Genomic DNA, 20,949 nt, shown 5'->3' with positions numbered 1-20,949 from the left:
GTCGTTGCTTGTGCGCAGTGAGCAAGAGCAAGGCCTTCCAGAGGCCAGAGGAGCACGCTTGCCTTGCTAGAGTGGTACGCGCTGCATCCTACTCGTCCTAGAGGTTCTTCAACAACTTCTCCTTGTCTGGCTGTGTCTCGACCCAAGCCTTGTACAATTCCCTCTTGCGCTGGCACTCGTCCTTCCACTTCTGCGTTCGTGTGTCAGCCTCGCTCGCTTCCATTCACCTCTTCCTTCCACACCCACCTGGAGCTCGTTTGGCGTCAGCGTGTGCCACTTGCGCGCGGCGAGCGAGACGACGCGGAGGTTGATCTCCATCGGCTTGAGGCCCTTGAGCTCGTCGGCGTGCTCGACCTGGATGACGTCGCGCTGCGCCTGGAGGTACTCGAAGAAGGGCGAGCTCGCGCGGCCGGGGTTTCCAGGCCGGTCGCGGATGGCCTGCTTGGCTGCGCTGCGGCCGCCTGGCACGGGGAACTTCTTGCCTGCCTTCTTCTCGAGCGCGAGGCGGTCCGCAGCGGGCAGCGTCTCGAGGTAGCTCTTCATGGCGGCATTGTACGCCGTCCACTCGGCCTTGACCTCGCCGTCGTAGCTCTTGCGCTCGGCCTCTGACAGCGCAGCCCACGCCTTGCCTGCCGCGCGGGCGACGTCGGCGACGTTCGTCTTGCCCTGCGCGTCGAGGAAGCTTCCCTTCTCGCGGTGGTAGAAGCCCTTGAAGAAGATTGTGAACGGCGAGTTGGGCCGCTTGGGGGGCGCGGGGATAGACTTTGTGCCTGTGGACAGTGTTAAGATGGGGGCAAGTCGCGATGCGGCGGGCACAACGTCGGTCGCACGACAACCAACACTCACGGTCCTGCTTCTTCTTGGGCTTGGCTGCCGCCTTCGCCTTGGGTGCCGCCGCGGTCGCCTTGAGCGCCGGCGCTGATGTCGACAGCGCCCGCAGCGACGCGGGCTCGGCAAGCGTCAGCGCCTTGAAGCTTCGGCTGAGGAGGATGCTGGCCATGTTGATGCGGAGAAGAGGGTGGCAATGCAGGAGTGCGAGATGTTGCTGTTGGAGGTAATGAATTTGGCTCGTCGTGAGCTCATTGGCAGATTGTGGCTGGTCACAACACACAAGTTACGTAAAGTCTCGATTGCAGGTACGTCATGGCTGGATGGGTATGATGCAGAAGATGCACTACAGATGCTGTCTATCAATGATACAAGTATATATTCTAACTCGCCTACGCCTTCTCCTTGTCGCCTGCGGGCTCAATAGCAGTGTGCGAGGTGGCGTACGAAACCACCTCGGCCGCCTTGCCCTTCTCGCCGCCCTTGTCCTTGCTCCACGCCCAGCGGTGGTCGGGCGAGCGCCACTGCTCGCCCTTGTACGCGATGACGATGATGCCGCCGCCGGCGAGCGCGATCAGGCCCGCGATGAGCGTGTACAGGCCGCCGTCGCCGATGGCGTTCTGGATCGGGATGGCGACCTGCGACATGACGCACGCGCCGATGCCGCGGCAGAACGAGTTGCACGAGATGGCAGAAGCCGAGCGGCCGGGGTTCGAGTCGACGAGGTACGCCAGCAGACTGGCGTACGCGAGCATGATGCTGAAGCCCGCGCAGAAGAGACCGACGACAGGCCCGGCAATGTTGGTCTTCTTGTCGCTCGTCCACGCGTAGATGAGGAACGAGATGACCATGAACGGAATGAAGGGTAGTGTGCTCATGAGGCGGAACTCGGGCACCGACACTCCCCCGTTCTTGGCCTTGAGGCGCTGCAGGATGCGGTCCGACAGCCGGCCTCCGACGACACTACCGAGAATGTTGCCGACGCCAAAGCTCAGACACACGACGCCGATGATCAGCGGGTTGTAGTTGTATGGCGCACGGCTGAACGTCACGGCGGCTGTGTATGTCGACGTGTACTGCGCCGCGAAGAGCACACCAGAGCTGACGAGGATGACAAAGTTGGTCGGCGACGCAAACGTGCTAATGACCATGGGGATGGGGTTGATGTCGCGCAGCTCGGGCTTGATGTCCTCTGGGTCGTCGGTCGGGCCGAGCGGCCACCACTTGGGCATGCGGCGCTTGCGGGGTGTAGCGGCGCCAGCCTCGAGGTCGACGTGGGTGTCTGATCCGTTGTGCGTGCTACCTGGCCTTGTGGCCGGGGTGTGTGCTCCAGTCGGGGGCGCGGTGAGAGCCGGCGTTGTGGCGGTACTGGCCAGTCCCTTGGCGAGCTTGCGCTGGCGCTTCTTCTCGGCATGCGCCTGCGCCTTGAGGCTTCGCTTGAGCGCGTCGCTGACAGCCTTCTGGTACAGCTTGGAGCGCTCCTTGCGCCATGTGTCGGGGAAGAGGAAGAAGAGCAGCGTCATGATGAAGGCAAAGACGGCGAGGAAGTAGAGCGTCGCGCGCCAGCCGTACGCGTTGCCGAGAGCTCCGCCGATAAGGGGGCCTAATGTGGGACCGAGCATCGGCGTGCCGTAGTACAGGCCCAGCTTCTTGCCTCTCTCCTCCACCTCGTACATGTCGGCGAGGGAGCCGGCACCGAGCGCGAGCACTGCCGAGCTGCCGACTGCCTGCAGGCAGCGCATGCCGATGAGCACGGGCATGGTCGGCGAGCGCGAGCCGACAGCCGAGGCAACAGTGTAGATGACGAACGACACAATGTATACAGGCTAGCTTGGTGAGCAGAGGGCATGTGACCTGGTTACTAACCTTTCGACCGATGATCTCGGCGATGGTGGCCCACACGACAGGGAAGCATCCTTGGATTCTGATGTTATCAGCTCATGCACACAGCACGTGAACGTGCACTTACAAGATGAAGATGCTCAAGCTGAGACCTATTTGTGTTTCGCTGCCGCGCAGGTCGGATTTCACTTCGTCAATGACGGGGTTGTAGACACTGGGCGAGATCATGGGACCCAGCTGAATGGTTAGCCACATTCGCGCTTGGTGGCACTCACGACCGCGACAGACATGAGGACGAGGACGAAGGTCTTTTTCCTCGAGCTCCATGCTCTTGGGTCGTCGTCGACGGGGACATGTTCAATGTCGATGACTGAGCGCTGGGGTGGGTTGTGGTGGTCCTCGTCGCCCTCGTTCGGGACGTCAAAGTGTGCGTGGTGAGAGGTCGTGTGGACGAGGGTGGAGCTGTGTGGTTGGTGCGAGGGGGCGCGCACGAGCGAGCCCTCGACCGCAGCGTCGCCTCGGTCGGTGGCGTTTACGCTCATGGCAGGGGGGTAGATAACAAGGGGTTCGGGGTTGGGTTCGGAGGTCGACCAGCAGGCAGAGCTTGGTCGGGCAGTGGGGTGGTGGTGGGTCGCTGCGGCTGTGGCTCCATCAGTCGTATATATGGAAGGTAGTAAGTCGGATCCTCGTTCGCGTGCCCATCGGTACAAGCCGACTCGTGACAAGCATGGGACTTTGGGATGTAGAGAGCAACGCTCTACTCCGCAGTTTCACAATCATGGGTAGGTCGAGTCGGCCACAACCGAAATCTGAACAGTGCGATTTGTTGCTCTTTTGCCTCATCACGTCGTCTGACGCCACGTGGGCGGCCGAAAAACCCCAAAATTTTCGGCCGACTCGAGCGTTTCGTAAGGCACACTGTTCGTGGGTCGCCTATTCTGAGTGGTTTCGTGTGACTCACTCCACTTGATGACAGAATTGACCGACTTCGAGCTGCCAAGATAACGCTGGGGTCGCGCTCACCGTGCGGAGCACTTCCCTCGCAGCCAATGAAGCCTGGGGCGTTGCATCGCTTAGAAAAAGACATATTCAACCCTCAGCTTGTAGTTGCTGTCCAGCTGATCAAGGTGTTGGATCCGGGCAGCTCGTCGTGCGAGAACGTCCTAAACAGAACGAGTCAGTCCCGCTAAAGCCGCATCTGCCCGACGTCGACTTACAGCTGGTGGTGGTAATGAAGTGGCGCTAACGTCGCTACTGTCGCTATGGTCGAATCGCGGAGCATGGTCCGAGTCGACACTGTTGTTCCTGTTTGGGCCAGATGGAGCCGATGAAGTCCGCCGTCGTTTCCCAGTCATCCTCGCGAGGGCTGGTGATCCTCGCCAACTTCGTCCCGCCTTGTGTCTTCGCCTTCCCCTCCTTGCCGGAAGAGTGGGGGACGGCGATCCCTCCGCTTCCCCACTTTCACCGGTTCCTGGCTCCGCGCTTGAAGCGCTTGGAGATGGCGAGAAGGTTATTGGAGAGAGAGCTCGCTTGTGGGGTGTGGGAGGGTCTGACGATGCTTTGTAGACCTGGGGCTGTCGGCCTTTGAGTTAGGAGTGTTCTTGCATGCCAGAGACTCACCTCGAACCCACTCTTGCATATACCCAAAACCCCATGGATCGTGCCACATGGGGACTGTTAAGTTGAGGCTCTCGTCGTTGTCTGTGGCGTTTCGGTCTTCTTCGGCGAAAGCTGCGTCGTTGACGATTCCCTCGTCCCAGCTGACATCGGCCCCCGCGTGGTCACTTGCACGAGTTTCTGATGGTGCCTCCTGATTGCTGCAGTCGCTGGCGATGTGGTCCGGGGACTGCAAGAGGTCTTCGGGGACGCGCCGCTCCGCCACCTCGTGGTCCAGTTCCGGTAGCTCAACCCGTCCTCCCACGTCATCCCAGCTATTCGAATGCCGTCCCTTCTTCGCTTTCCTCAGAGAACTTGGGAATTCGAGGACGTCCGGAATGCCTTCAGGTGTCATGAGGGTTGCGCGAACCGGTGATGGTGAAGTTGGGCCAGATAGTGGCACTTCACGGCCGACACCAGTATCCCAAGCTCCACCGATCGAAGGAGCTCGACGACGGGCAGGCTGAAGTCGGCGAGGCGGGGTGACAGGATCGGCCACCTGTGGCGTCGGAGACGGCTGGAAGAGAAGAGATTCGAGACGCGTCGGGCGGGATAGAAGCAACTTGGCGGCTGTCGGTGTCAAGACTGAGTCGTCCTGTAGTGGCACTGGTCGTTCAAAGAAGGAATAATCGCTGACGTCGTCGAGTGGGCTTCCCCGCATCCGCTTCTTCGTCTCCTTTGTCTTCGTAGGCTTGATAGCGGTTCCACGATTACTTGGAGTCCGCCCGCGGCTCGTGCTGTGTTGGCTAGACCCGGCGTGACTGTACCGAGTGGGCTGGGAATGACCAGCAGAAGTAGTCAAGTACGCATCGTTGAGCGGCACGGTTTGGTCGTGGTATTCTGTTACCTCGGAGTGATTACTCTCTGTGGTGAAGGAGTGTATCGAAGAGTTCACCGTTCGAGAGCGAGAGGAATGGAACTGGCTTGAGGGTCGAGCAATGCCTTCGATGCGACGAAAGGCCGACGGCAGGCTACTGGGCGGCATCGACTCGATCGAGCTGGTGGTATCGAAGTGTGCAAGGTCTCCGAGCGGCCTGATCCGACGCACCGCGGATGCCGAAGCCGAAGACACCGACGTTGAGCTCTGCCCATCATCTGCCTTGGCTGGCGTACTCTGCGTTCCGATCGACTACCAGTCAGTTATGCTGGGATTTAGCACTCACCTTTGACGGCTTGGAGCTACCGTACGTTCGTCCCGGGGTACTCTGCATCCCCATACCCAGGCTTGAAGAGCGTGAAGGTGCCGGCTGTCGCCTCCATGCTTGCAATCCTGCAGCGGTCACGATATGACGCCGCCTGTCTGTCGATGACGTCGCGCGTCCCTGTCGGGGTGGGCTGCCGACGTTTGACGGTATGAGGGCACGCACCGGCCCACTACGAGGCGTCGGAGAGCAGGGAGAGCCTTGCATCGTCTGAGATGCGTGGTGTGATGAGGATTGTGAGTATGCTTGTTGAGAGTGAGTGAATGGGAGAAAGGAAGATGAGGAAGACGGGTGGCAAATTGAGGGAAAAAGTTGACTGGACCGGTCGATCGTTCCAACGCCTTCCCTCGGGCGATCAACGGGATCGCCGCCAGTCTCAACTGTGCTGCTCTCAGTGCACTTAACACTCGACGACGCGACTCGATGCAGAATTGGTACAACATGGACTCTGAAAACGATACAATCATGCGGCATACTGTTTATTGGTCAGCTCCCATTGCTCAGTCTGCTCACCAACTCACCCTGTTGAATGTGCGACCAAAGAAGTCAGCCGCGTCGCCCCTCTTGCCCTGTTCATCCTTGGACCGGAACATGGACTTGACGGCGGCGCTCATGCCTGCCTGCGCCTCGAGGCGCTTCTTCTCCTGCTCTGCAAGCTGCGCAGTGACCGAGCTGCCTAGCGACTTGGTGTTGATAGCGCGCGGTGCGCCAGCAGCAGTAGCCGTGCGCGGCACCTTGGCGGCAGGCTCAGCTGGCGGGCTCGTCTTCTTCTTCTCCTTCTTCTCTCCCTTGTCCTCGGCACCAGCCTTGCGCTTCTTGTTCGCCTTGGCCGCCGCGCGGGAGGCGAGCAGAGCGTCCAGGAGCGCGTCCTGAACATCTGCGGACGGGTAGATGGGGAGGACGGCCGAGGGCACTGTCAGGTCGAAAGTCTTGCCACAGTTGGGGCAAGGCACAGCCTCACCAGCCTCGGGCGCCTCGTCCTTGCCTGGCGAGCTGGCGGCAATCCCCCGCGTCAAGTTGGGGATGATAGCGCGGACTGCGGCGTCGGAGAACACGCAGCCGCACGACTTTAGCGCGATGAACGGAATCGCACCCGTCATCTCCTTGAGCGAGAGCCAGCAGACGAACGGGGCGCGGGTCGACGTGCTGGCGTCATCGGTCTCGGCGGCGGGGTTGGGCATGAGGTTGAGCGTGAGGAGGTCCTGATGGGTTAGCAAGGCGCGTACGGACTTAACCCACTTTAACACCCTTGATGTACGGGCAGATGCTGTCGCCATCGCCATACACCGCCTTGTCTATCAAGAACTCGATGATCGCGTCCTTGTTGTACAGCTTGCCCAGGGGGTCGGCGACGACGGGCTTGGCGAGGGGTTTCTGGCGGGTCAGATCTGTCAGACGAAAGTAACCCACCTTGCTCAGGGCGCAGAACAAGAAGCGCTCGCGCTGGGCAGCCTTGTCCGCCTGCTCGGCCTTGCCCTTGGTCTTGACGAGGTCGCGTCGGTCGGGGATGGAGCCACCGTCAGCACCCATGTTGTTTGTTGTTGTGGTCTGGCGAGTGGAAAGAGCAAGTGGAGGTGATGGAAAGCTCAAATGGGTGGCAAGAGTGACCAGTGCCACGGTCCGGCGACAGCGGGATTATTTCCACGAGGTATCCAGCTACTGGGTGCGAGGAGTGCGAGGTAACAGTTTGCATCAACTTGAACCCTTTAAACAACATCCATCCACTTCGTCCTTCTTTTTCTTCTTCTCCCAGCTAGGCGGCTTATGTGCCGACAGCCCGCTCCAGTCACCAGGCAATAAGACTGCCTGGTGTCGGGGACGTAGCGGACACCGCTTGTCCGCGTTACCGTAACTCGTGAGTGTCTCTTCTCGTCTCCTCCTCCCCATCCTCCTCCATCGAGAGACGCGCGCCTCGTCGCGTCTCTTATGATGATAAACTTTTATTCAGTTCTGCTTCCGAGAGGTCATGAGCGATACCCAATCTTACCAAAAACTCTTTCTGATCCTTCTATCCTTCACAATCACTTGCTGTGCGCGTTGGACAAGCCGCTGACCATTGCACAGCGTAGTAGACCTCACTCGTTATCCCATCTAGACGTAAGTAGCAAGAGCCTAATGTAGCCCCGTATTCTCTCCATCCGTGTCGCACTCCCCTCCTCTCTCCTTGACATGATTAAACTTTAGCTCAATCCATTCTCTTATTCCTCCCGTCTTCTTCCTTCGCGCCGTGCCCACCTGCTCGTTCGGCGCTGCGTGTCCCGACTACCTTCGGGGAAAGGGCTGCAGCAAAGGCGGGCAACAAAGGTGGCTGTAATGGGCTTGGCTGATGGCAGCCGGGACACGTTCTGTGCCCCGGTTGCTGGATCCTTGTGTGCGTGTGTGTCGGTTGTGAGGCGCGAGCGAGCATGCTTAAGCTGGCTTTATGACTCTCCCCCACTCTGTCCCTGTCCTTGACACATGGCACTATTGAATGCAACAAGTTGACACGGCGTAGACAAATGTCGCAGTTTCCGAACAACGGCCCCCCGCCGCAGGGCCTTAACCCGGCGATGTTGATGCAGGCGAGACCTCAACAGCAGCCACCGCAACAAGGCTACGCGCCGCAGGTGCCGACGTTGAACCCCCAGGCCATGATGGCGGCCCAGAACGGCGTCAACCCTGCGGCGTTTGCAGCGGTCCGTCCGCAGGCCATCAACCCAGCATCCATGGCATTGCCTATTGGGGGTGCTGTGGCGCCTGGGCTCAACCCGACAACAATGGGGGCCACACCAGCGATTATAAACCCAGCGACATTGTCTGTTCCCCCAGTGCAAGTTGCCCCGCCGCTACCATCTCCTCAACCGGTGGCGACACCGACAGTCCCGCCAGTGACCACTTCAGCACCCCCGGCCCCTAAACCAGCTCCTCCTGCGCAAGCGCCGCCTGCTGCCCCCACTCCCGCACCAGCGCCACCTGCCCAACCCGCTCCAGGTCAGCCCGCCGTCCCATTGCAGATGCTTGGGATGTTGTCCATGTTCTATGCGGCCCAGTACCACCAGATTCTGTCCCAGCAGGCAGCAGTGACACCTGGGACGCCGGTCCCTCCGCCCTATACCCTTCAACAGGCGCAGACGTTATTCTGCGCCTTGACGCCAACGCAACAGAAGCAGGTCCAGACCAACTTCATCGCTCGACAGAGGTTGGCTCAGCAGGCGCAGCAGGCCCAGCAGCAGGCTCAGCAAGCCGGTGCGGCTCCCCAAGCCGCTGGCCAGCCGCCTACTGCCGGTGCAGCTCCAGCTCAGCCTGCTCCTGCCCAACCTAGCGCGACGGCGTCGGCAGCCTCGACCGCCCCCGCCACCCCAACCCCCGCACCGCCAAAGGCCGACAAGCCAAAGGCTGACAAGGCGGCCGCAAAGTCTGCTGCTTCTGCTGCTGCTGCCCCCTCTGGCTCTGCGCCGACCCCGCCTGCGGCCAAGAAGAACGCGCCTGTCCGCCCACGCCCTCCAAAGGAGCCCAAGAAGGCCCGCATCGATGCTCCGGAGAAGGAGAAGGGCAAGGAGAAGGGCAAGGGCAAAGAGAAGGATAAGGACAAGGACAAGGGCAAGGAGCCTGAAGCCGAGAAGAAGGAGGAGAAGGAGAAAACTAAGGCGACCAAAGACAAGGACGCCGACAAGAGCAAGGATGTGCAGGCGGTTACCGAGGCAGCGCGAATGGCTGCCGCTGCGCGCGACGACACGCCAGACGTCGAGGGCCTCGCTACCACCGCCGACCCGCGCCGCCCCCGCAAGGAGGAGGGTGGCTTCCGCGGCTCAATGCGCGGCGAAATCGCGCGCCTGATGTACGCCGCCGGCGATGTTGTGGACCCGGACGTCGACTCGGTCGACTACATCGAGGACATGGTTATCGAGTTCCTGTCCGACCTGTGCCGGCCTGTTGCGCCGATCCGCGCCAACGTCAACGCTGCGCGCTTAGCTGTGCCGCTATCTGCCGACACGGTCCGCCACCGACTCGCGACGCACAGCCACCTGCGCAAGTACCTCGAGCGCTGGGACCACATGGCGTACATGTCTGTCGAGCTGCAGCAGTCGAAGCGTGTCGCCCAACCGAGCCACATGGACCTGATCTCGAGTGTCGGCAAGCAGTTCCTCGGGCTCGACGGTGAGCAAGAGTCTGGCATTGGCGTCAAGCGCCGTGCCGCCGCGGCCGACATCAACGCCGACGGCGACGTTGTCAAGCGCCGCGGCCGCCCGCCCAAGAACCCCGAGGAGCGCAAGAAGCCGGGCCCAAAGAAGGGGTGGAAGAAGAACCTGGACCCGAACGCGCTGCCCAAGAAGCGCGCGCCGCAGGGCAGGCCGTACAAGAAGAAGGACCGGCCGCAGATCGCGTCCGTGGCCCCGAGCCCGAAGAAGCAGCCGTGAGAAGCGTTGTAGTGTATGAGCTGTTGTATGCATATGACGTGAGAGTGACGCTGAACTATGGAATGAGCTTCATGCCCTGTGAGTAGCCCCAGGCCGTGATGACAGCGAGCGCCAGCATGGCGCGGGAGAGGGGCAGCTGGACGATGGTGAGGATCCAGAGCGTGCCGACGGCGGGGCCCTGTGGTCGTCAGCGCGGTGTTCGTCGTGTTCACAACCCACCTGCCGCAGCACGACGATGTACGACGCCTTGTTGACGAGGTAGATGAGGCGCGTGCCGCACACGATGGAGATGAGCGTGCCGAAGAAGTGCCACCAGAGGGACTTGGCGTAGCGGGTTGCTGGGGGTGTCAGCTGGCCTGTCTGCATTCTCTGTCCAGCTCGACGCACTGTAGAAGATGATGATGCCGACGGCTGGAGGGTCAGCTGTGCCCTAGTCATTCACCCACTCGGCAGCGCGACGCTGTAGTTCTGGAGGTAGTAGTAAAAGTCGGGGTGCTGGTTGTACGAGAGGTTGGTGAGGCTGGGTGTGTGTCAGCGGCGCAGGTTCCAGCTTTGTCCACCCCGGCGCCGGCGCCCTCGCCGCCTGCGGCGGCTCCGGCGATACCCACATATCCAGCATCATGTACAAAAAGCTGAAGGGCACAGTGTACAGCATGCCGTCGAAGAACTCGTCCCACCACGCCTCGGTCGCGCGCTCCTCGTCGGTCCGGTCGTCCTCCTCGTCGTCGCCGTCGTCGCCGTCGTCGGCGTCCGAGCCCTCCGCAGCCACCTCGGTGAATGTCACGCCGGCGGCCTTGAGGTCGTCGAGGTCGAGGTCGACGAGCGGGCCCTTGCCCGCCTTGCCTGCGCGCGCGGCGAACTCGGCCGCTTTGGCTGAGGGCTGCGCGAGCGGGATCTTGACCGTCTTCGTGGAGGGCGCCTTGCCCTTCTTGCCCTTGCCAGCGGCTGAGGGCACGCGGTGCCGCAGAACCGGCTCGTCGTCGGGGACTTCTTCGAGCTTGGCCATTGTTGTGAGCGTGGGTTGGTTGGTGGGAGGTGAAGAAGAAGGTAAAGGAGGAGGAGAAGGAAGGAGAAGTTCAAGTTTAGAGTGGAGGTTGGTCGTCTGAGCGAGGGCGCGATGACGCGTGTTTTGGCTTCGGGGTTGTGGCGCTGCCGAGGTGGCACCGGTGTTGGTGCGAGGTGGTAAAGGGTTTGTTCTCGAGTCACAACCTCAACTTCTAAGCATTTGTGTGTGTATAGACGAGAGAGGGGATACGAGGGAGGTAGTGGTGCATCGTGGCGGGAATAAATGCATCTCCCTCCTCCATCTTTCTCCCGACACACCGTATCCCTCACATCCTCCTTCTTCTCCTCATCACCGTCAGAGATACCTCGCAAAGAGACACCTGGCCTGTCATCAAATTCCACTCCTCGTCGATCACTCATAGACACCCAGACAGAAAAGAACTTCATAAGGTGATACCTGAGCCCCTTTCCTCTGCGGAAGACACCCCCTACACCTTCCCCGCCATGCCGAAACCAACCTTCGCCACCCTCACCCCGCCCAACAACCGCACCTTCCTCCGCGTCCACTCGTCTTCCTCGGCCTCTCCGCTAAGGTGGACCGGCGACCCCGCCACCTCGGGCTTCAGCGCGCTCAACACCAACCTTGCGCTGCTCACGCCAACAGCCTACACTGCGGCCATGGAACGCTCCCATCCCGACCCGCTTCCGTGGACGGGGTGGGATATAGGCCTGCACACGGCCCACAGCGTGCTCGACCACTTGATCCGGCGCGCGGTGCCCCTCGTCCCTGGTGTGCACGCTGCAGACGACGCGTCGCCGTGGATATCGACCACGAGCAACCCGACCTGGGCGGTATGGGAGATTGCCCGCCGCCTCTCGCCCCCGCCCGTGCCCGTGCACGCGTTCGTCGTCGCAGCACCAGCTGCCGAGGAACTCGTCGAGCTCGCCGTCATTGTCCCGACCGTCGAGGCGCACCTCGACCCGCTGCCCGTTGTCCGGTCGCTCTGGCGCGATAGGGGCGACGGCGACGGCGGAAAGCGCACGGGTAACCAGCGCTCGGCGCTCCAGCATGCCGAGTTTGGCGCGCGCGCCTGCGACGAGACGCTCTTCTACGGCCGCGTGTTCGCGCAGAGCATCATCGCGAACTACGAGTTTACGCGCGAGGTCGGTTCACGTGGGGTGGGAGGGAGACGTGGTGCTGAACTGACGACACGCCAGGACATACCCATCGACCTGCCGGAGCACTTCTTCCGCCACCCGCTCCGCGCTGGAGACTCCTGGGTCGACGCCCTCGTCTGGCGGCCAGATGTGCACAGCTTCCCTCAAGCCCTCGACCTCCTCGAATCGAACCGCAGACGGGTGCAGCAGAACCAACGCCAACGCGTCGCGGCCACCGCCGTCGAGCAGGCAGTGCTGCGCCGTTGAGTCTCCCTCCCGCCACGCACCGCCTCATTGCCACTCATTCTGACGTGGAACCAGCACAACCTGCCACGCGGCCACAAACAGCCGCACACCGAACACCGCGATGCACCGCGCACCGCTCATCGCCCATCGCCACCGAAACAGTATACCACTCGTAGTGTTACATACTGACATATGCATTCAATTGCACTATTACGCCATGGCGGCTGCTATGCTTCTTGCGTGTGACGTCTGCAGACGTCGATAACCCATTGACACGAACACGAAAAGCATCCGTCTATGACCCGGCACCGCTTTTATCAGCGGCCGTGGTCGGTGGCAAGCCCGGTGTCGACCGTCAGCGTGGGCTTGGACTTTTGACCGGGTGGAGACCACCCGCGAGAGGGACCTGGACTTGGCGAAGAACGGGAAAAGTCGGCAATGTTGGTATACGAGTTCTGCGCAGACAGGAGGAATGGAGTGCCGGGGTTGCTACCGTTGTAGCTTCCGCGCGACGTCAGCTGCGGCGCCCGCAGGTCGGTAGCTGAAGTGCGGCGAGAGCCGGGTCGGGAGCCTCCGAGGCTGAGGAGGTTGATGATGCTCGAGGTGCGCGAGGGCGGCTGGGGTTCGCCCAGGATAGGGGCGCTAGTAGGGATAGGGGAGCCCGGCGCAACTGCGACCGAGGTACGAGGTGCCACGTCGGGCAGCGAGTTGGGGGCGTTGTACAGGTACGTGGCCGCCAGCACGATGCCAGCGCCGAGGACGAAGGAAAACGTGATCGGGTAGTTGAACAACGCGACAGATGCCAGGAACGAGATGATGATCGACAACGAGGTGGCAAAACCTTTCCTGTGGCAGTGTGAGCAATCAATCCTGTGCCGAATCCCGCCGCAGCAAGCACACTTACATGATGTTGTCGCTGTAGCGGATGACCAGGGCCGTGATGAGACCACCAAACGTCTGCGTAAGGACGGTGCCCCACGCCCAGCCGTTAAAGTTGGCAAACTTGGAGGCAACTCCCTCTGCCCACGACATGCCCTCGGGGGCGCCGGCAAAGATGATAGGAATGAAGGCGGGGACAAGCGAGAACAGCGAGAGCTGCGTGTTGCGAACCCAGAGGTCGGGCGCCGGGCTAGAACCGCTGTTGCTCTTGAGAAGAAGCTCAAAGTAGACGCCCGCGAGGCCCGAGGTGATGCACGCAAGAGTGACCGCCAAGAAGCCGCGGAATGGGTGCATGATGCGTTCAATGTGCTCGGTCGGGATCGTGCTTCGGAGGGCCTTGTCATCGGCAACGGGAGCCGCTGTAGCCGAGTGCGACGACGGGCCGGACACCGAGACGCTCTGGAGCTGCACAATGCCGACACCCATGGCGAGCATGAATAGCGCAGCCCACTTGGGACGGCTGAGACGCTTGTTGAGCAGCACAACCGAGAAGAATGCCGTCGTGAGGATCTTCATCTGGTACGTAACCTGGAAGGTCGCGACGTCGAGGTTGGAGGCGGCAACGTATTGCAGGTTGTTCTGGATCACATAGAGGACCGCGGGAATGGCGAGCTTGGGGCAGTCTGGGCTGAAGATGGCGCGTCCGAGCGCCCGCAGGCGGCTTGGGTGGAGGACGGTCAGGCCGCCGGGGACCGCAGTCCGCGTAGCCTCCTTCTCTTGCCATGATGCCGGCTCGGCGTTCATCGTCGTGTCGATCTTTTTGAGCGCAATCAAAATCGAGATGGATCCCTTGAGTAACTCGTTGAGCAGGACGGCCGCGGCCGCAGAGTATGTCCTCTCGGGGGGCGTGGACACTCGCGAGTAGTGCATGATGATGGTGAGGAAGGCATTCTGGAGGGCGAGCGTTATCAGGCTGCGGGGTGCGTCAGAGGTGCACCGGTGATCGTCCCCAGCTCAGTCAACTCACGAGACCCATTTGAGCTCAATGCCAAAGATCTTGGGCGGTCCGCTGGTATCACGGGGCGGCTGGGGTGCTGCGACCTGAGGAGGAATGTACCTCGGTCCCTTCTCATCGATAGTAGGTGCCCTCGCAAACGAGTTTGATGAGCCGAGTCCGAGGCCGGAGCGGTCGATGTTGGAGCGAGGTTGAGTCAATGCCTCGTAGGTGGGGATGGTTGGGAGTGTGCTGGCTTGCGCTGGCGAGGTCGGAGGGGATGAGGTGAAGGACATTGCCCTGCTTGGTGGAACCGACATTGCAGGTGAGCGAGGGGGAGGTGTTGGTGCAGATGGGTGAGGAAGCGAAGGAAGACTTGTTAGTGAGCGTCGGCGAAAGGGTCGTGGGCGTGGTGCGTGCATGATGATGAAATGGGGGGGGAGGGGGGGTGGACACAGGACACGATTTGGGACAAGGAGTAAAACGAATGGGTAATGCGAAGGAGTAGCAGCAAAGCAGTAGCAAGCAAATGCGACAAGGATTTGCTGCAAGGTGCTAGCCAGCCAGGTGGTGCAGTGTGTGGAAAAGAGAAGGAAGGGGGAGGAAGGACGAGCGCGCTCAAACGCGCGCGATACACACGCGCGCGCGCGCCAACGCCAACGCCAGTGGTGGTGTCGGCCAGCCACCACCACCACAGAGCACCGGCCTGGCTGGCGTCGGTGCCAACAATGCAGCCCACATGGGCTGTGGATGGGGGAGCCCGACAGGACGACAGACGACGAGGAGGAGGGCACCAGCCGCACAATACACCACACTTACCTTGAAAGACGGCGCTTTGGGCGCGTAACGCCCACTTCCCTCCCGGCTACTTTACCAGTGGTTTCCTCGCGCTCCTTTTCGCGCATCACGAGTCCCTCATCCTGGTCGCGGTCATCGCGTAAACCACCAGCAAGGGACAAACGGCGTGCGCTGGAGCCAGCGAGGCTTGGGCCCGTGCTCGTGCTCGAGGGGGGTGCCGACGACGCGCCCGTGGTCCCACGACGCACGGCGCCCCGCCCAATCGGCGAAATGGGTACAGGCGACATGGGAACGCCAGGGGTTGGGCAAGAGTGGGAGCGAGGACGAGGCAGTTTGGCTGTTGGTAGAGGTGCAAGGGGTGTAGAGGGGCAGACTTGATGTCAAAGCAGTAGATGTTGAGAGGATCCAAAGGCTGTGATGGTTCGGGTTGGGTTGGATGTGATGCTCGCTTGTCACTGGCTCAGCCCAAAACCTGGCTGGACCTGGTGCGGTGTGGTGTGTCGTTGGTGTGTTATGATCGACACGGGCAGGCAAGGGCGAAGGTACCTCTCTGTCTAGGCGTGCGCGCGTGACTTGAAGCCGCTCCTCGTGTTGGCGAAAGGGGAGAGTGGAGGGGGAGGGGAGGGGAGGGGGGAGCGCGAGGGGTGGGTGCGAGGGGACCGCGGGGAAAGATACGAAGGGGAGGGGGGCGGAGACGATGCACCGCGCTCCGTTGGCTGGCAGTGTAATTCTGGCACTGGCTTGTTGCACCCGAACCGATCCAACTTTGAGGGGGGGGGGGGGGGGGACCTTGTGCCCGTTGACGGTACCGCGGTACCTGGCCTGGACAGCCGGGGGAAGAAAGAGAGGTTGTCGTGGGTGGATGGGTCTGGCTAGCAATCTGGCTGGCCACAATTTGCCTGGCTCAAACGCGTGCCGCGCCGCTTTGACCACACACTGACAGTGTCGTGTGTGTGTTGTGTGCAAGTGTGCAGTGCGCGCGTGTTTCAACCACAAGGTGAAGCCAAAGGGGCGACAAGAGGGGCCGAGCACCGGTTGCTGGGTGGTGGTTGGTTGGGTGGGGGTCCGTGCACGCGGCGCGGGTGGAGAAGAAGCAACGCCGCAACGTTGTTGATGGATTGTTTTCAACCAGACACGGACACTTGGTTTGGATTGCGCCGGTGGTGGTTTGCTCTCTCAAAGAACGCAGGCGACCGTGCGCAGCACCAGCCAGCCAGGCAGCGCCCAAGGACAACAAAAGGGCAGGCGAGCAGGCGACCAGCCAGCCAGCCAGCCCAAGCCCAGAAACCAGGCAAGCAACGACGTTGGCTGCTGGCTCGTGTTGGTGGTGCGGTGCGGGGACGAGGGTGGCTCTAGGGCAGAACGGGGGGAGGGAAAGAGAGGGGGGCACGAGACCCAACAAGTCCCTGGGCCCACGGCAGCGGAGGCGGCGGCGGCGGCGGACGAGGCGTGAGGCGTCTCGGCAGCACCCAGCCAAAAGGGCCGAAAAACTGGCGCCAGGTCGAGGGACAAGCAAAACTTGCCGTACTTTCCTAACTGGATCCTGGTGACTGCGGCAAATCCTGTACGACGGCGATTCCTATGGCATTGGTCTGTGGTCTGCCTGGGCTGGATGTCTGTCTGGCGCAGCTCATGCACCAAGCGAAGCCCATGTCCTTGTCAAATCCATGCAGATGTTGATGGCGCCGCCGCCACCACTGGCTTGATGGGGAGGAGTATGGCCCGACAATCTGCCGCTGGCTTTTTCAGGGTGCCTTGCTGCCTCGCAGCTTGTAGAAAAAAAAAAGTCTGCAGCCAGCAGCAGCAAATAGGGGCCACTGAGGAGGTGCAGACGTCAATGTTCGAGCGCATACGAAGCTCGTCTGTCGGGGTCAAGGTTTTGCCAGCACCGCACCGACTACGTTAGCTTAGGGTCGACTGCGATAGAGGCCCCGTAACGATGCAGAGAGTGTGCATGTGCCCAGGGTTTCCTGTCATAGACCCAGAACACAGCAGCAGCGTGCGCAGACCATGCAGACCGTTTGCCCTTGCTCCCCACGCGGTAACGAACGAAAAAGCGGGGTTGGGTCTGCTGTCAGCGTCATAGTGCATACTCGAGACGCTAGGAGGTAGGAACGACACGGACGGCTTGCATTCCTGTCAACAACGCGCGCGTCGGGATCCAGGAGACGCTACGAGTGGCAACGGAGAGTGGCGCTGCTGCTGCGGCAGGGCGGCCGGAGATACAATGGCAGCGAGCGAGGACGAGAGATCGAGCAGAGGAGGCGCCTCGACGACGCCCACCGAGGTAGGTCGGTTGGTGTCGGCGACCCTGCCGGGATGCGGACACGACTGCCGCGCTGAGGCGATTGTGCTAGAGCCTGGAGAGGCATTAAGTCGCCGTCCGGTGCCCATGCAGACCCACGCGCTGGTTCAACCTCGCTCGAGCGTCCGCCACGGCCACCAGCGTGCTGCTGCGACTTGTGAAGCTCGATGCTGACGCGCTTCCATCCATGCCACCATGCGGGTTCGCGAGCCCGCTCACGCTCACGCTCACGCTCGGTCGTATTGCCCAAAACGTGCGACGGGCCGCAGCCCTGTGGTTGGCTTATGATAAGACCGCCGTTTAGCGTAATGCGCGTATGCCAAGAGATTCACTGCTGCGGGACGAGATTCTCCCGGCCAAATGCGCGTGGGGGAGCAAACGCGGAGCACGAGTCTGCAAGCGGTGTTGCGTGCTCACTGCTGCTACAGTGGGTGAGGGGCAGCCTGTTAAACGAGCGTTAACGAGCTGTCTGCTGCCACCTGCCACTCGTCCTCGCCCCGCTCACTATCGTTCAAGTCTCGACCGTTCGCCGACGAAGAGCCACGACGCCAGCCGGGCCGGCCGAACGCACGAGAGTGGGCATGCGAGCAGGCGTTACCCCACACAGTGCGGGCCTTTGCTTGCGGCCGACGCACGGCGCCCCCCTTTTGGACAGCGGCGAAGGAAATGGATATCCGTTGGTGAGGCTGTCACGTGATACTGGCCACGCGACTCTACTTCCGCCTGTACACGGAACCAAATCGTTGTTGAAGAGGGTGGGCCGATGATGGGTGGAGCGGCGTCTTTAGCGCAGCTTCGGTGTGCCGTTGAGAGAGAGTCAAGCGCCAGGCGTCAGGCACGCCCAAATCCGAGTCACCGTCGTGTCTTTACACCCTGTGTCTGTCTGCGCGCCGCCGCTGTCCGCCGCCGCTGTCGTGACCAGAAAGTGACTCCAAATCCGAATCTCGACTTGAATCTCTGGAAAAGTCGGGTCACCGGCTGGGCTGGGTGGGTCACTCACTGTCCATCGCACCATCAAGACTCAGCCACGACATCATCATCTCTCATATCTCTCAACATCTCATCCGCATTAGAGTTCCGGCTTGTTAAATTCAAACAAAAAGTCAATAACGAACAACGACGAGCGTGCACGGGTCAACTTGTTAGCGCCGCCTCTTGACCGTCCTTAGGCCCCATCACACAGAGGCTTACCCCAGACCACGACAACCACCCCTCCACCCGGACCCACGTTTGTCCACCACCAACTTGACTTCTACAACACCAACCTTTCATTCAACAGCATGAAGATCACCGAAAAGCTCGCAAAGGCCGAGCGCGAGGGACGTCCCTTCTGGAGCTTCGAGTACTTCCCCCCGCGCACCGCCCAGGTATGTTGTTAGTTGCGGCCGACGGCCGACAAGCTCGCGGCCGTTCGAGTCGCTCTCAGCCCGACGACCCGCTAACACCTCGCAGGGCCTCCAGAACCTCTATGACCGTATCGAGCGCATGCGCCTCCTCGGCCCAGAGTTCATCGACATCACTTGGGGAGCTGGTGGCAAGAACGCCGACCTCACCTCGTCGCTCGTCCAGGTCTGCCAGGAGTCGATCGGCATCGAGACATGCATGCACCTGACCTGCACTGAGAGTGAGTCGGCCGACACCGGCGCTGCTGCTACTGGCCCCGTGTGCTGACTTTCCAGTGCCCCAGGAGAAGGTCGAGTGGGCCCTCCAGCAGGCGAAGCAGTTCGGCTGCCAGAACATCCTCGCGATGCGCGGTGACCCCCCAGCCGGTGCTTCCAAGTGGGAGCCGACTCCCGGTGGCTTCGCGTACGCCGTCGATCTCGTTCGATACATCCACAAGCACTACCCGGGCGACTTCTGTGTCGCTGTTGCCGGTTTCCCCCAGGGCCACCCCGAGACGCCCGACACCGAGGAGGGCCGCCACCAGGAGATGCTCTGGCTCAAGGAGAAGGTCGACGCTGGCGCCGACTTCATCTTCACCCAGATGTTCTACGACGTCGACATTTTGTTCGACTGGGTGAAGCGCGTGCGCTCGTATGGTATCACGGTCCCCATTATCCCTGGTATCATGCCCATTCAGAACTGGGGCAAGTTCCAGACCTGGGTCCAGAGAGAGTCGATTGTGGTGCCCGACCACTTCTACGAGGCCCTCAACCCCGTTGTCGGCGACGACGAGCAGGTCAGAGCCGTCGGCACCAAGCTTGTCGCCGACATGTGTCGCAAGATTCTCGCCAACGAGGAGTGTGGCATCAAGGGTCTGCACGTCTACACCCTCAACCTTGAGAAGGGCGCGCGCATGCTCCTCGAGGAGCTCAACTTTGAGAGCCGTCGCGAGCAGGTCGCCCCTCTTCCCTGGCGCCCCTCCCTCACGCCCCACCGTCGCCAGGAGACAATCCGTCCCATCTTTTGGGCCAACCGTGTCCAGTCGTACCTTTCGAGGAGTGAGTCACCGCATACACACATTGATCTTCCTTTCGGGATGTTCGGCTGACGAGATTACAGCTGCCGACTGGGACGAGTTCCCGAACGGACGTTGGGGCGACTCGCGCTCGCCTGCCTACGGTGACCTCGACGGTTACCCTGTCCAGCTTGGTATCACTGCCGAGCAGGCCCAGAAGCTCTGGGGCAACCCCACGACGCTCGACGACATTGCCGAGCTCTTCGCTGGCTTCTGTCGCGGTACCGTCGAGAAGCTGCCGTGGTCGTCGGCCCCGCCTGCCTCGGAGACTTCGGTCATCACCGAGCAGTTAGCCCGCATGAACCAGCGTGGCTTCCTGACCATCAACTCGCAGCCTGCTGTCGACGGCGCCCGCTCCGACGACAAGGTCCACGGCTGGGGCCCTGCCGGTGGTTACGTCTACCAGAAGGCGTACCTCGAGTTCTTCGTCTCGCCCGAGCTCCTCGAGCCGCTTATTCGCCGCATCGAAGGCGACTCGCGCTTCACCTACCACGCCGTCAGCAAGGTCGGAGACCTCCGCACCAACACGCACTCTGAGGGCCCCAATGCCGTCACCTGGGGTGTCTTCCCTGGCAAGGAGATTGTCCAGCCGACCATTGTCGAGACTGTCTCGTTCATGGCCTGGAAGGACGAGGCGTTCGAGCTCGGCTCGCTGTGGGCCAACCTCTACCCCGAGGGATCCGAGACGCGCAAGCTCATCGACAACGTCATGTCCAACAGCTACCTCGTCAACATTGTCGCCAACAACTTCAAGGACTCGACGGCAATCTTTGAGCCCTTCCTTCTCGACCAGCCCGGCACCAACGGCTCGGCCAACGGCGTCGCCAACGGCCACTAAGCCCATTGCTCCCACGTTGTACATCTAGTCCTCAACGGACAGGAAGACACACGTTCAACTCGTGGTCCTCCACCTCCGCCATACCCGGCTCAACCCATACCTCTCACATCATACCCGCGTTTACCGCATCCCCACATCATACCCAGAAATCCGGCCGTGCCGAGAGCACCGCCACATACACTGCAATCACACACAACATATTGTCATGAGGTTCAACTCCTCGCGTAAAGTCATGAATGCATACTCGTCGTTGTTGAGCGCGGCCGGGGGGCTGAGATCGGTCTGTTAGCTGGGATCCGGCACTCACACTCGCCGATAGTTTCGTCGGCGTCGGGTCGCGGCC

At 61.4% G+C, this 20,949-nt stretch overlaps 8 protein-coding genes across 13 annotated transcripts; 3 read left to right on the top strand and 5 right to left on the bottom strand.

Moving 5' to 3' along the window:
* Positions 1-63: 63 nt before the first annotated feature.
* Tfam (Transcription factor A, mitochondrial) lies at positions 64-1,046 on the bottom strand. Its single transcript, XM_062770754.1, has 3 exons — positions 847-1,046; positions 247-770; positions 64-190 (listed from the first exon to the last, which is right to left on the bottom strand). Exons 1-3 carry the CDS (start codon positions 998-1,000, stop codon positions 98-100), a joined length of 771 nt encoding a protein of 256 aa, XP_062626738.1. The 5' UTR covers positions 1,001-1,046; the 3' UTR covers positions 64-97.
* Positions 1,047-1,152: 106 nt separating this feature from the next.
* QDR3_1 lies at positions 1,153-5,819 on the bottom strand (the record flags this gene model as incomplete). 4 transcript variants are annotated; one of them, XM_062770750.1, is made up of 7 exons in its annotated part: positions 5,490-5,819; positions 4,291-5,455; positions 3,888-4,252; positions 2,946-3,273; positions 2,798-2,907; positions 2,695-2,752; positions 1,153-2,654 (listed from the first exon to the last, which is right to left on the bottom strand). In XM_062770750.1, the coding sequence occupies exons 3-7, from the start codon at positions 3,950-3,952 to the stop codon at positions 1,221-1,223; spliced, it is 1,995 nt and encodes a 664-aa protein (XP_062626736.1). In that variant the 5' UTR covers positions 3,953-4,252; positions 4,291-5,455; positions 5,490-5,819. The 4 variants fall into 4 exon arrangements, with proteins under 4 accessions (XP_062626736.1, XP_062626737.1, XP_062626734.1 ...); XM_062770751.1 differs by lacking the exons at positions 1,153-2,654; positions 2,695-2,752; positions 2,798-2,907; positions 2,946-3,273 and adding exons at positions 3,447-3,479; positions 3,694-3,726; XM_062770752.1 differs by lacking the exons at positions 3,888-4,252; positions 4,291-5,455; positions 5,490-5,819 and having other exon boundaries at positions 2,946-3,386.
* A 120-nt stretch (positions 5,820-5,939) lies between these two features.
* RTFDC1 (Protein RTF2) lies at positions 5,940-7,079 on the bottom strand. The gene is made up of 4 exons (XM_062770749.1): positions 6,939-7,079; positions 6,768-6,902; positions 6,050-6,730; positions 5,940-6,003 (listed from the first exon to the last, which is right to left on the bottom strand). The coding sequence occupies exons 1-4, from the start codon at positions 7,056-7,058 to the stop codon at positions 5,992-5,994; spliced, it is 948 nt and encodes a 315-aa protein (XP_062626733.1). The 5' UTR covers positions 7,059-7,079; the 3' UTR covers positions 5,940-5,991.
* Positions 7,080-8,521: 1,442 nt separating this feature from the next.
* LOC62_03G004221 (uncharacterized protein) lies at positions 8,522-9,925 on the top strand (the record flags this gene model as incomplete). The annotated part of the gene is made up of 1 exon (XM_062770748.1): positions 8,522-9,925. One exon carries the CDS (start codon positions 8,522-8,524, stop codon positions 9,923-9,925), a length of 1,404 nt encoding a protein of 467 aa, XP_062626732.1.
* Positions 9,926-9,980: 55 nt separating this feature from the next.
* LOC62_03G004220 (uncharacterized protein) lies at positions 9,981-10,931 on the bottom strand (the record flags this gene model as incomplete). Its single annotated transcript, XM_062770747.1, has 5 exons — positions 9,981-10,103; positions 10,145-10,263; positions 10,313-10,336; positions 10,372-10,445; positions 10,534-10,931. 5 exons carry the CDS (start codon positions 10,929-10,931, stop codon positions 9,981-9,983), a joined length of 738 nt encoding a protein of 245 aa, XP_062626731.1.
* A 503-nt stretch (positions 10,932-11,434) lies between these two features.
* On the top strand, positions 11,435-12,355 carry LOC62_03G004219 (uncharacterized protein; the record flags this gene model as incomplete). The annotated part of the gene is made up of 2 exons (XM_062770746.1): positions 11,435-12,109; positions 12,149-12,355. The coding sequence occupies 2 exons, from the start codon at positions 11,435-11,437 to the stop codon at positions 12,353-12,355; spliced, it is 882 nt and encodes a 293-aa protein (XP_062626730.1).
* Positions 12,356-12,515: 160 nt separating this feature from the next.
* gms1_1 (UDP-galactose transporter) lies at positions 12,516-15,635 on the bottom strand (the record flags this gene model as incomplete). Of its 2 annotated transcripts, XM_062770744.1 has the most annotated exons (4): positions 12,516-13,180; positions 13,239-14,186; positions 14,241-14,582; positions 15,027-15,635. In XM_062770744.1, the coding sequence occupies 4 exons, from the start codon at positions 15,290-15,292 to the stop codon at positions 12,652-12,654; spliced, it is 2,085 nt and encodes a 694-aa protein (XP_062626728.1). In that variant the 3' UTR covers positions 12,516-12,651. The 2 variants fall into 2 exon arrangements, with proteins under 2 accessions (XP_062626728.1, XP_062626729.1); XM_062770745.1 differs by lacking the exon at positions 15,027-15,635 and having other exon boundaries at positions 14,241-14,629.
* Positions 15,636-18,365: 2,730 nt separating this feature from the next.
* Positions 18,366-20,856, top strand: met9_1 (Methylenetetrahydrofolate reductase 1). 2 transcript variants are annotated; one of them, XM_062770742.1, is made up of 5 exons: positions 18,366-18,451; positions 18,507-18,677; positions 18,763-18,934; positions 18,990-19,751; positions 19,813-20,856. In XM_062770742.1, the coding sequence occupies exons 2-5, from the start codon at positions 18,591-18,593 to the stop codon at positions 20,604-20,606; spliced, it is 1,815 nt and encodes a 604-aa protein (XP_062626726.1). In that variant the 5' UTR covers positions 18,366-18,451; positions 18,507-18,590; the 3' UTR covers positions 20,607-20,856. The 2 variants fall into 2 exon arrangements, with proteins under 2 accessions (XP_062626726.1, XP_062626727.1); XM_062770743.1 differs by having other exon boundaries at positions 18,366-18,677.
* The last annotated feature ends 93 nt before the right edge of the window (positions 20,857-20,949 follow it).

This window comes from Vanrija pseudolonga, chromosome 3, assembly GCF_020906515.1.
Source record: "Vanrija pseudolonga chromosome 3, complete sequence".
Lineage (NCBI taxonomy): Eukaryota > Fungi > Basidiomycota > Tremellomycetes > Trichosporonales > Trichosporonaceae > Vanrija > Vanrija pseudolonga.
Note: the sequence above shows the minus strand (reverse complement) of the source record. Positions and strands in the feature narration are given on the sequence as shown.